General features: G+C 34.0%; 2 protein-coding genes across 3 annotated transcripts; both read right to left on the bottom strand.

Annotated features, from left to right (window-relative positions):
* Positions 1–738: 738 nt before the first annotated feature.
* Positions 739–1119, bottom strand: LOC104089099 (uncharacterized). The gene has a single exon (XM_009593917.2). The coding sequence runs from the start codon at positions 1117–1119 to the stop codon at positions 739–741; it is 381 nt and encodes a 126-aa protein (XP_009592212.1).
* A 710-nt stretch (positions 1120–1829) lies between these two features.
* LOC104089098 (probable GPI-anchored adhesin-like protein PGA55) lies at positions 1830–11276 on the bottom strand. Of its 2 annotated transcripts, none has more exons than XM_009593915.4 (6): positions 11154–11276; positions 10367–10481; positions 3877–5506; positions 2956–3255; positions 2549–2802; positions 1830–2452 (listed from the first exon to the last, which is right to left on the bottom strand). In XM_009593915.4, exons 1-6 carry the CDS (start codon positions 11206–11208, stop codon positions 2233–2235), a joined length of 2574 nt encoding a protein of 857 aa, XP_009592210.1. In that variant the 5' UTR covers positions 11209–11276; the 3' UTR covers positions 1830–2232. The 2 variants fall into 2 exon arrangements, with proteins under 2 accessions (XP_009592210.1, XP_018623963.1); XM_018768447.3 differs by having other exon boundaries at positions 10367–10494; positions 11154–11212.
* Positions 11277–12999: the final 1723 nt, after the last annotated feature.

Below are 12999 nucleotides of genomic sequence, written 5' to 3'. Positions count from 1 at the left end.
CTTTCGCGCCATTGAAGAGCTTTTGTCCATGTTTAAGTAATTTGTGCAAAAATAGCCTCGCGACATATCTTGTCTTGCTAGACGGGGGCGGATTTAGGGGTGAAAGGGGATTCATCTGAACCTCCTTCGTCGAAAAATTATACTGTATGTATAAGGTTAAATCCGGTTTGTACCTTTATATATTATATTTTGAATTCCTTAACATAGTCCATTGGCCACAATCTCTTTTAATTATTAAACTTTTTTCTTTTTTGATCCCTCGGAAATCATGTCTCCGTCACTATTGCCAGATTGACAAAATTTACCTTATTCACAAGTTATACCGGGTAAGATAAACTTAGGTATAAATTGTTTAGGAATAGCAACACTTTTCTTGTTCACAAGTTATAACAAACATACGTAACTTGTACAAATTGTTCACAGGATTGGCAAAACTTGCATGTTTTATTCAATTATTCGCAGTTTAACGGAACGGCAAAACTTGTACTATCTTCATTTTACGCGTCTTGTTAAATTGTTTTGAAGCTTGCAAATATTCACAGATAACGTTGATCTGTTAATTCTTTGGAGGTCTCTTTATTTGGAGCAAATTATGAGGAAGATCTGGTTAGCGAGTTTGAATATCGGATGATTAAACAAAAGAATAAATACTTAAAACGGATAGAAATAATTTCAATCAAAAATTAAAAAGACTAACAAAATCTTGCAAATATTCTATTACACATGCAAAATAACAATTTATGGCCACTTATACACTAAACTAAATTGGCCATTAATAACAAGATAAAGTCCATCTGGCCTTGCTTGCCAAAGACATCTTCCATTAAAACATCTGTTAGGTTCTTTTGATGAATCAAAAACCACAAAATTCCCATGCAAATTTCCAGAACTTAGTTGACATGTAGCAGTTGGATTAGCAAGATTTGTGTCAATAGACATATTAAGAACAAAACCAGCAGGGGCATTATCTCTACTAACATTTTGTCCTTGTGCTATGCAATGGATTGTTAATGGAGCATTCAATATATTAGCAACAGAAACTGGATAAAGTGTAGCTAAAGAAGATGTTAAAATTTGTAAAAGGACAAGAATTGGGAGATATAATTTGAAGGAATTCATTGTTATTTTCATGTTATGAAAAGGGTGTCAATTTTTACTTGGTTTTATAGTTGTCATGGTTTATAAGTTAAAGTAAGTTAATTAAATTGAGGGGAAGGGAACAGATTGTATTTCCAAAATTTTCACAACACATAAAAGAAATTCTATATTTGCATGTTAAAAGAAGATCCTAAAAGAATTTAGTGAGATCTGTTTTTGGTTCTTTTGATGCCTATATAAAATTGAATAATCTGATTAGATTTAAGAATCTTTGGAAACTTAACTAATGTGGATTTCAGTCCAGCTTTAGCTGACAATAGACCATTGGTTTCAATCCATGAAAAAGATCATGTTGAAATAATTTCTTTTAATTTTGGAAAAAGAGAGAGTGGGGAGATTTAAATATTTCAAGATTTGACGGCCAGTTGCTATTACTAGATGCTGCTATATTACTTCGGTTTTCTTAATATTTTGTATTGTTAGTACTTGTTGTCAATGTTTCTTTCATCTTTTCTTTTCTTTAGCTGAAGGTCTATCGAAAACAACTCCTCTACCCTTCCAGCACAGGGATAAGACTGCATACATCCGACCCTCCTTAGACCCCACTTGTGAAAATCCACTGGGTTGTTGTTCTTTAAGATTTGACGGCTAACCTGAAATACTATTAACTGCGAGACTTAATATTATATTAAATATTCTATAATTTACTTTACTAATGGGGAAAAAATGAATTTTAGGAAGACTAGTTGTTATCAGCCTTTAGTATAGATAAGAAAAAGAAAAACGTTAGCCATTACATTGATGTTAGAAGTTACAACTTCTACGTTGCATGCATGAGCTGCAAAGTTTGATTCTGCAGCTATTACTATATACCATCCCTAAAAACCTTAATTACCAAACAAATTTACAATCCCACATTTTCTCATTCCGGTATTCCGCTGAACAAGTGAGGATTCATAAAGCCGACCCCAACTTGTTTGGGACTGAAGCATTGTTATTGTTGTCGTCGTTTACTCTTATAGTAATAGATAGCAGGGTAATAGATACAATCTTTCTCACCTGTGGTCCTATGATTGGGGATTTTCCAATATGGCTAAGATCATACCTTACCATCTAGAAATCTACATAGAATAATTATCTTTCTTGTGCATCAGTATAAAATTTATCTACAACTTCTGTCATAGCAACTGCACCCTCACCTCTTCCCCCTAATTTCAGCAGCATGTCGTTGAACGTGGTTTTCAAATGTCTTCTCCCCTCCGATTGACTCCAGAGAACGCTAAGGACATTCGGTGAATAGACAGGTGCAGGCTTAGCGACCAACTGGCAACCATCTACTTGAACTCCGTTCAGCCTTGGCACACGACCATAATCAACGTAATGAGAAACTAGGATGAGGAAACAGATGTGCTAAGTAAGGGGAACCAATTTAGGATAAGCAAGCAATTACCTGTTTAAAATCTTTAACATTCTTGGCCATTCAGTAAAATCGAACCGCACATCCACGATGTTGCTAGCTCTTTGGAGGATTTCCCTAACATTTCCAAGAGATCGGCAAACGGAAACCAGTTTACTCAGTGGAAAATGGATATTTGATATCCTTATAGTGGTTGTTCTTGGTGTATCAATTCTTAAGATCGGTAGTCTTTCTCCAAGAACGATCAAAGAAGCCTTCTCAACAGCAATTTCTTTGTCCTCAACTGTCTGCAGAATAAAGTTCCGAATGTGAATAACTAATTGCTAATCTAACAAATCCACTTATGTTATTAAAAACATTAACTAGTCAACGTACTAGAATTTAGATGAACTCAAAAGAGGGAAACCAGAAGGAAATTCATTTCATTAGAAATAAATTACCTCAAATTCCACATAAGCAATAGAGCTTGACGAACCAAAGAAGATTCCTGTGATATTGCTTCTGCAGAAGGCGAGCGCATTTTCAATGTCATGAAAGGACACATTGTGTTTCAAATTTTTTATCATAGCTGTCCTTGAGGGATGCTTTACTAACGTGGTAGGAACGTCTGGACAGCCAATTAAATCAGGTATACACATCCTCTCTCCCCCTTTCGGAGCAGAAGTGGCCTCCAAAACTAGTACTACTTTCGCAATGCTCACATCAGACGTTTCAAGAGCCTTTTGCCTTCCTTCTTCTGACTGCAGTAGCCAAAAAATGGTAGATGAAAGCTAGAACGTGAAAGTGGCGATTCACATCATGAGCGTACACTTCCACAGGTAACATCTTATTCACAGCGGCACAAAGTTGGTGCTGAACGTATCATTTTGTGCAAGTCATGTGAAGAATGGAAGCAAAAGAGGAGTGCAGAGAGGAACATACTTTCATGAGAAAGTCAAACCCCGACAGATCGTGAGTTTTAACCACTCAAGCTGAACATACAGGGTGTATTGATAAATAATTAACCTGTTTATCTACCAGTTACATATATTATTAAAAATTTTAGTGTAAATATTGGTATACTATTAGATCTATTTCACTTTTACATCTATTCATTAAGCGACAGGGAAGTAGCGCTTACACTGTTTTCATGCTGAAGTGCAGCTCATTTCATATTGGTCTGAAAAATACATGAATATATTTTTTATTTTTTAATTATTTTTTCTATTTTGTTTCTGTTTTTCTTTTTCTTTTTGTGCTTGTGCTTTTTTTTCTTCTTTTTGTTTCTTGTTGTGGTATAATTTGAATAGACACAACTTAAGAAAGTCGAGAACACAGCCGTGCAGCAAAATGGTCAATGAATTAGAGTACTGAAAACGTACCTCAAAATAAACGTGTGCAACTTTAAACTTAGTTGATTTGACACTTGGAAACACAACCTTCTTAATTGCCCCAAATTTCTTGAAAGCGTTAGAGACATCACTTTCTGTAGCTTTTAAGTTCACAAACTTTACCGTCACTTTGTTTTCATCAGATAAATTTTCAGAAAAAGAGGCATTCTCACCCTTAGTTTCTATTGACTTGCAGAAATCAACTCCACTGTTGAGATATTCGAGGACTGTGTTAGATCGCCTACTCTTTTCCTTCTTTCCAACCACACCCTGAGATGAAGTCTTACTTTTTTTCCTGTCAAATGTCTGCTTATCAGTTTCTGCTTCAATACTGCTATTTGCACTTCTTTCCCTAGAACTGTCAAAACTTCTGTCGACAACATTTTCCTCAGTCCTATCAACAGATGGCTCCCGGGGCGGCAGATCGCTGATACATTCTATTAAGCTCTTTATGACACCACTCTTTCCGAATGTATTCTGAGAAGTTTCACTAAGATGCTCAAACTCTCTAGATACAGATTGTTCACTCTTTGGGTAGATAACCTGATCTCCTGCTCCATGATCAGCCTCCACGTCGTGATCCCCTAAACTCATCATCTGAAAAGAATTACTGGATACTGATGAAATTTCCTCCATTTTGGACTTTATTAAGATAGGACTAGAGATGTCTTCGGCTGGGCGGTGTTCATTAGCAGAGGAAACTGATTTTTTTACAAGAACATCCCGCCATTTGTTGGTTACTTCGCTCAGCAAGAAACTATTAGAATATGCAACCTGCTCGAGATTGGATGTTCCTTTCTTCTCAAATATTGAAACAATGTCTGATATTACTTCCTCTCTTTGCATTTGGTCATTCTTACCCTCCAACTCTGATTCATTATTCCTCTTTTCCTGAGAAACATCTACTAAGTTGGCCACCTTCTCTGAGCCACAAGATGAATCAGAGGTATCACTCCTTTCAAGTTTCAAATTTGACGAAAATTTATACGACTCCATAATGTCTTCCTCAGATTTTGACAGGATCTCTCCACTAGAATTGATTTGTACACTTGATGATGGTTCCTCAGCTAGCAATGGTTCTCTCTCTTTCTCAACTAACTCTGAATGGTGGCAAATGTTAATAAGTTGAACACCGTCATTGCAATTGGCTTTTCCGCAGATAGATGAGGCACCAAAAGACATGCCCTTTACTCTGTGGTCAGTGATTTCTTCACATTCTTTTGAGGAAACATTTAATAATTCTTCAGGCGCAGCAGAATTTGAAGTGTTTTTCATATTAACAACCTCCAAAGGTTCACTCGTGTCTGCATAAGAAGACTGAGATGTTTCACTGTCGACATTTTCTTCCTTATCAGCTACAGATGTCTTTTCTGAATGAATTGTAATCTTAAGGTTATTCTTACTTCCGCTATCATGACTATCAGCAGATACAACATTATCAGAATCCTTAAGATCAGAAGTGGAAGCTAATGCATGAGTACTACTGCTCTTCTGCTCCATATGATTTCCAAGAAAATTCTTTTTAGTTCTGTGAAGAATGCCTACCAAATTATTCCATGCACCTACTTCCTTCTGGACATGTGTTTCTCTAGGAAAGACTCCTTCATCTTCAGTAATATGCCTATAACGACAATTGTCTCAGATGCGTTTCAGGACCCATGAGATATTAGAGGATAAACTTGTTTCAGAAATAAATCTTTCTAATTGTTACGAAACTAAAAAACCAGATACAAACTGGCTCAAACAGAAGAAATAAGAGAAACGGAGAGGAAAAAGAAGAAATAAGAAAAGAAGCACCCTATAATTGAGACATTGACATTACTACAGACAATGGGTAAGCCAAAGAAGTGAAGAAGCAATTAATCTGCATGAAATTAGTCCATTACTAAGCATGATATGCATTTCACATCTTGGAACACTGCTATCAACCCCAATTCACCTACTAACTTTTTTTTTATCAGTATTTATAACTTAGTTTTCCATAAGAAAATGGCACTGTCGATACTTTTGATACCTAACACTCATGTTCACAGTTATACTGCAACACATCATCGTAACGAACTCCACCGTGCATTTACGACAACACATCACTTTGTAGCATGTATACCTGAAAGAAGATCGTCCTGAGCTACAAATATCTAAACAGATTAGTAGCATGTAGACCTGAAGGAAGATCGTCCTGAGCTACAAATATCTAAACAGATTGACACCAGACTTTTTTTCCAACACCATACCTTTTATAGGTGTACTAACACTAGTAACCCTCATCACAATAAGTTAGCAGTGCTTATATGAAACTTTTTTCTTATATTAGCTAAATCCACATAGACGCGAAGAGATTACAGATCCTTGAGACAACTATCCTCCATGTGATTTTAGGTCTACCTTGTTCTTAATCTAAACACCTTCAGACGTCGCAATGTTATAATGACGTACCAATGCATCTAGAGGTATACGTCGGACATGGTCAAACCATCTCTCTCATTTATCATCTTTGTTCTCCTTGTACCATCTACCTCAAATGTGATTATTTCTAATCTTGTATGACCACATGTCCCTTATCATCCTATTTGTATGACACTCATCTTGTGAATATTGGGCTATAAAAGCCCAACATTCCCTCTAATATAACATTATTAATCTCACAACCATTCCATAAAACTTGCCACTTACTCTAGTAGGTGCGCTTTTTTTTAATAATCGTGGTATCTGGGCCAGCTAGCGCGCACCTCGACTAATTCCACGAGATACCTACTATCTCCCACCAACAATAGGTACCAGATGACTCTATCCACCAAGACTTGGACAAATGAGAAAAAATCACCTAGTATTTTTTGTCTCTGCTGGGATTCGAACCTGAGACTTCACGTTCTCAACTCACTTCATTGACCGCTAGGACACACCCTTGGATGCTCTGATAGGTGCCTTTTTATCACGTAGCACTCCAATAACACACATCCATTTTAACTATCATATTTCAATTATACGTGCTACATATTTATCTCCCATATAATTCCCCTTCAACAATGAGCCTAAATATTTGAATTGTCTATATTTAGGCATCACAATCCCATCTAATCTTTTTTGATAACTACTGTCCAGTCTAATCTCATTTCAACTTCATTCTTCTGCGAAAACTAAACATGCATTGCATATATCTTGTGTTACTTCTTTTATTTTTTATAAGGTAAATAATTTTATTAACAATTGGGGACTAACCCCGTATACAAGCCGTATACCAAAAAAAAAAAAAGAGAACCTACACAAAATAAAGTTCTCAACAAAAGAGATCCAATCCTCTAAACAAATAGGGACCTCATGACTACACCAAAAAGAAACTAGGAACAAGAAACTACTTTGCAATTTCACAAAATCTTGTTACACCCCTTCAAAAGCCCTCCTATTTCTCTCTTTCCATATCACCCACATGATTGCTAAGGGAGCGACACTCCATGCCCTCGGACTTCTCTTTCCACTCAGGTGAACCCAACTATGCAACGCCTCCTTCACTATACCCGACATCGCCCATTACACCCCAAACAAATTAAGGATCACTCTCCACAACCGATTAGCCACTTTACAATGCAATAGGAGATGATTTACATCTTCGCCCGAGCTTTTGCACATGAAGCACCAACTAACATAGGTGATCCTTCTCTTTCTCAGATTTTCCGCTGTCAAAATCGCTCCCCTCGCCGCCAACCACACAAAGAAACACACCTTTCTTGGTGCTCTGGGAATCCAAATAGAGTAATGAGGGAAAACTTGTTCCTCTCTCACTAATAACCTCTTATAATAAGATTTAACCGTGAATAATCCATTTTTACTCTCCTGCCATCTCCATACATCCGATACATTATTCGGTGTATCCAACCCATACAATAACTCAACTAGATTGTGAAATTCTTCCATCTCCCAATCCTGTAGGTTCCTCCTAAATCTCAAATCCCAATGAAGCACCCCTCTGTGGGACCTACAAATTTGTTGGACCGCCATCTCTCTCTGGCAAGATACTCTATATAAGTTAGGGAAAGCTTCCCTCAACTCGTTCTCCCCGCACCACTTATGCACCCAAAAATTAATCTGGCTTCCGTCCCCAACCCTAAAGGAAACATGGCCACTAAAATCTTCCCACCCCTTCATAATACTCCTCCATAAGCCTCCACTCAAACGGTACTCTTGTGTTACTTCTCAATATCTTAAACCATTAGTAGGTCGCTTTATCCATAGCTCAACTTTTAGTTGACTCCCTCGCTAGTTTCACCAATTTAACACAATATTATCTACAAAAAGGATGCACCCTGAAACTTCAACCTGAATATCCCTAGTGTAACCCATGGTTAAGGATAACTGAACTATATCTCCTTCCACTGTACAGGCACTTGTGATGGCTCCTTCGCAGATATCATTTATTACAGTTATATACAAGTATCAACTCCTCTCATCTCTAACACCTACCAAAAGATTTTCTTAGAACTCTATAATGTTTTTTAGGTCCATGAATATTATATGAAGAACTTCCTCTCCGTTATCTATTGCAATTCTCCAAATTGATCCTGTAAACCTTGTGGTGTCTTTAAGTCTAGTCTACGCTCTATCACTCTTTTCCAAGATTCCATTGTATGACCCATAAGCTTAATACTATTATATTTCGCATAATTGTGATATCTCCTTTATTATTATATATACCAAAACTAGGGTACTTTTTCTGCACTCATTTAGCAGCTTTCCACTACTTTGCATCTCTAGCTTTTGGTACAAATCATCTAGAGTTTTTACATCCGAATTTGCTAATAAGCTTCTCAAATTCTCTATTAGCTTTCTTATAGTCTTCAAACGGCTTCAGCCTCTTGTGTTTGGTAACTTTCTATACTAAGCTCTTTTTGCTTTAATAGTTCTTTCTACCTCCTTATACTACCACCACAACTCTTATGTCAATGTCCTAGACCTTTAAACGGCCCAGATCATCACTTGTTATTTTCTTACAATAACTTATCACTTCCTTCCATTGTTATATTTGCCCGCCTGCTCGCCTTCCTCTTGCAACTGGTTGTCCCTAGTCTTATGCTCCCTCTTTCAACTGCTTGTCCCAAGTCTTATGCTCCCGTTTTCAACTGTCCTGAAGTGCTAATTGGTCTATATCTTTTCATGTCCACCTATGAACTCTTCGTTGCATGTAATTCTTCTTTCTTTACGCTCCATCCTTCTCTTTACTTCCAGGACTACCCGTCCATGTTGGGTGGTTATGCAACCTTACAATACATACATCTAGCCCCATCACCTCTCTAGTAAGAAGAAGTCTATTGGGTTGTGCATACCTCTATTCTTAAATGTTATCAAGTGTGATACCATCTATTTTTCTATCAGACACAAAAGTGTGAAACCATTTTTTAAAGTAGGTATTAACTAAAACTAAATCATAAGCTAAGGCAAAATTATTTATCAAATAATAATAATGCAAATTCTAATATAGCCTCCTATTCTTTATTCCTAGTATCATAACATATCCTTATGTACTTGGTTGAAATTGTCACTATATTACCGACATGAGGCATCATTACAAGCATCTAAAATCCTTAATTCAGTGAATTTGTCTCATTTGAACGTGAAGGGAAGCTTTTGTTGGAAAATCTCAGCATCATAGAGAAAAATATTTTAAAGTGTAATGCAATGTGATCAGCAGCACTATTTTTCATTTCTTAATTTCTTCAGTGTGTCTTCAATTGTTTTTTAGTAATCCGCCAAAGCTTGTTTTTTGTTTTCTTTATATCATCGTTTTCCAGTCTTGGTTTATGATTTCTGACTCTATTCTTTGCGAAGGCCACCACTAAAGATCTACTCTTCAAATTTGGCTAGGTCCAAATCTTTGCCATGGTTTAATTATCTATGTGGGAACTTCTATTGGTCATTTTTCTGTATTATATCACTTCAGATATAACTCACAATGGCTTCAAATCAATCAAGGTTTATACTTTAATATTCATTCTAATTTTTATGACCTATGAAATTTTAATGTAAATAGTCAGATTTGCATAGGGTTTTTTTCCTCATGGAACAATGCATAATCTTCCACAATTTTATTTTATCGTTTTTTCAAAATATGGTTACCCTTTTCTTCAACATTTTCCATAATATTATTCAATAAACAAACTGCAAGCATGTGTACGGTGAACTTTAATGTGCAACACTTTCTTTCTTTTACTCTAATCTATGATTTTCTTTGTATGTTGACCTCTATCAGTTTTGAGCGCAGGGTAGTGATTTCGTACTATCATACATCAATATTTTTTGTGTAACAGGTTCCATAAATCAACTTCACGTCATACTACCAAAACTACGAAGCCCATAATCTTACAAATTCATACATAATAAGCAACTAAATTTTTTAGGACCTCACCAATATGATCATCAAATTTCAACCAAGTACTTAAGCTCAAAATGAAGTTAAAGACTTATAGTCTTTCTATTTAAGAAATCTTACTTCTTTTCAAATATCTCCACAGCCATGGCATTCTGCTGCTCCGCCACTTCTGATGTCTTTAATGACTGCGAAATTTCGCCTTTATTATTCACTGAAGAACACCATCTTCTACATTCTGTAAATAGCAACTAGGCCCATTAATACATACAAGTGAAAAATAGTAGCCCCCCCCCCCCCTCCCCCCACACACACCTCGATTCAAAGAATCAAGGAACAACATTTTTTAGGCCAAAACGATAAAAGAAAAAAGACATTTTCCCACAAACTGTAAATAGCAAAGAAGTTCATTAACAAATACAAGTGGAATTATCAATACCCCTCAACCCATACCACCAAAACCTAAAATAAAAATTCAGGAAACAACATTTTGAGGCTAAATGAGAGAGAGAAAAACATATATTTCCTAATGGGTATCTGATAAACTACCTATTCATCTGCCTAATTCTATAAATAGCAATAAAGTCCAATTCCCAATAAATACAAGTAACAAATTCACTTCTTTCAACCCCCAACCCAACACTATATATATACAAGAACCAGTAACAACATTATGAGGGGAAAATGAGAAAAGATTTTTTTTTCAAAATGGGTTTCTAGTAAACTACCTATTCATCTCCCTAATTCTATAATAGAAAATAAGCCCCATTTTTTAATAAATACAAGTGAAAGAATCACTTCTTTCAACCCCCCCCCCCCCCCAACAGAACACAACACAAAAATCAACATTATGAAGCAAAAAATGAGAGAAAAAAGACATCTAATTCAAAATGGATATTTGATAAATTACCTAAAATGTTGATTCTTGATCGTAATCTAGGTAAAAGAAGACGAGAGAGGGTCATTTCGCTCTCCCCCTTTAGCCAGGGAGAAGAAGGAAGAAACAGCAGAGGGTTTTAGTGAGGTTTTAACACACGGACAATCTTCTAAATAAATTTACTGAAGTACCTAAAATACCCTTGGTTAGACATATTCATTCTTCTTTACTTGGGAAGTAATGTTTGATATTATTATTATTGTTATTACATACTAGTAATCGTACCCGCGCGATACGCGGTCAATTTAACTAAAATAAATTGTGATCGGGCTAATTTGAACATATTAAATTATATTATTTTAATAAATTTTAATTGTCATTTTATTTGTCAATATGATATACCCAATAATAAAATCTATATTAAATTAAAGGGACTTATATAGTCATTGAATAATTTTTTTGTTTCTATTATCCAATGTTAAGTATTTTTACATTGTTAATAGAAATTTTTATTAGCAAATTACTTTGTTTAATATTTTTGTCTGCTCGCTTTCTTTTTGTTATATAGGAGAAGAAATATATTTTATTAATCTTGAAATATTTTTTATTTTAAATTTTATTATGTTGTTGTCAATAATATTATTTGAATTTTAATGAATAAAATCTCTATTAAATTAAAGAGACTTATATAGTCATTGAATAAATTTTTTGTTATGTATTTTGATTTATTATATTATTCAATATTTAATATAAATGCATTGTTAATAGAAATTTTTATTAGCATATTACTTTGTTTAATATTTTTGTCTACTATATTTTTTGTAATATAATAGAATATATATATATATATATTTTTTATTTTTTTATTACTCTTAAAATATTTTTTTATTTTAAATTTTATTCTAACTTTCTCAATAATATTGTCTGAATTTTAATGAATAAAATCTCTATTAAATTAAAGAGACTTGTATAGTAATTAAATAACTTTTTTATTCTATATTTTACTTTATTTTACTTATCCAGTATTTAGTATTTTTACATTGTTAATAGAAATTTTTATTAGCATATTACTTTTTTTAATATACTATCTTTTTTGTAATATAATAGAAGATATATTTTTTTATTTTTTGTAATTTTAGTTTTATTATTTTTAAATAATTTAAAAAATCCAACTTGAGACTATTCTCCAATTTGAAGGCACAATTTTATTTTTTTAATTTTCGTTTTTTATTATAAAATATTTTATTTTATTATGTTATTATTTTATAGGTATTCCAATTCAAAAATAATAAACAATAACTAATTATTAACTACTTATGCCATGTGCCTTTTTTTCTAGGCTACCACTTAGCTTAAGGAGAGGGCTTTTTCCTCTCCTTTTAATAATATACAGACTAGTATAGCACCCGCGCGATGCGCGGAGAATATAAATCATGTTGTGTGATCTAATTTGTTTGACCATATTATATCATATTGCTTGAATTAAATTTTAATTTTCTTTTTCTTATTCAATGAAACATGACTAATAAGAAAATCGGATGAAATTAGAAAAAGATTCATATTCATCGAATAATTTTTCAGTTCCTCACTTTTCTTTATTACATAATCTACAATATTTAGTAATATTTTATTTGTTATTATGACATTTTATTAGCTTGTTACTTGTCTTAATATTTCTGTTACTTATCTCATTTTATTTGTTATTATGACGTTCTACTAATTTTTTTAAATAATTGGTATTTTTGTATTATATGCCTAAAAATTAAGTTTTACTTCTCATTTGACGTCTTATTATAATTTTAATTTTTAAGATTTAATTATTAAAATTAATTATCTTTTAACACTATGCTTTATTGCTTGATATTCTTTCATTACCTAA

Source organism: Nicotiana tomentosiformis, chromosome 9 (genome assembly GCF_000390325.3).
Source record: "Nicotiana tomentosiformis chromosome 9, ASM39032v3, whole genome shotgun sequence".
NCBI classification, from domain to species: domain Eukaryota; kingdom Viridiplantae; phylum Streptophyta; class Magnoliopsida; order Solanales; family Solanaceae; genus Nicotiana; species Nicotiana tomentosiformis.
The sequence above is the reverse complement of the archived record's forward strand: the minus strand, read 5'-3'. Positions and strand labels throughout refer to the sequence as shown.

Bases quoted from the DNA above. Each gene is read 5' to 3' on its own strand.
- LOC104089099 (XM_009593917.2), bottom strand. From the start codon at position 1,119: ATGAATTCCTTCAAATTATATCTCCCAATTCTTGTCCTTTTACAAATT.
- LOC104089098 (XM_009593915.4), bottom strand. From the start codon at position 11,208: ATGACCCTCTCTCGTCTTCTTTTACCTAGATTACGATCAAGAATCAAC. The intron at 10,482-11,153 runs GTAATTTATCAA...TGCTATTTACAG, and splicing joins ATCAAGAATCAACATTTTAG to AATGTAGAAGATGGTGTTCT. The intron at 3,256-3,876 runs GTACGTTTTCAG...TGGCTACTGCAG, and splicing joins TTGCACACGTTTATTTTGAG to TCAGAAGAAGGAAGGCAAAA.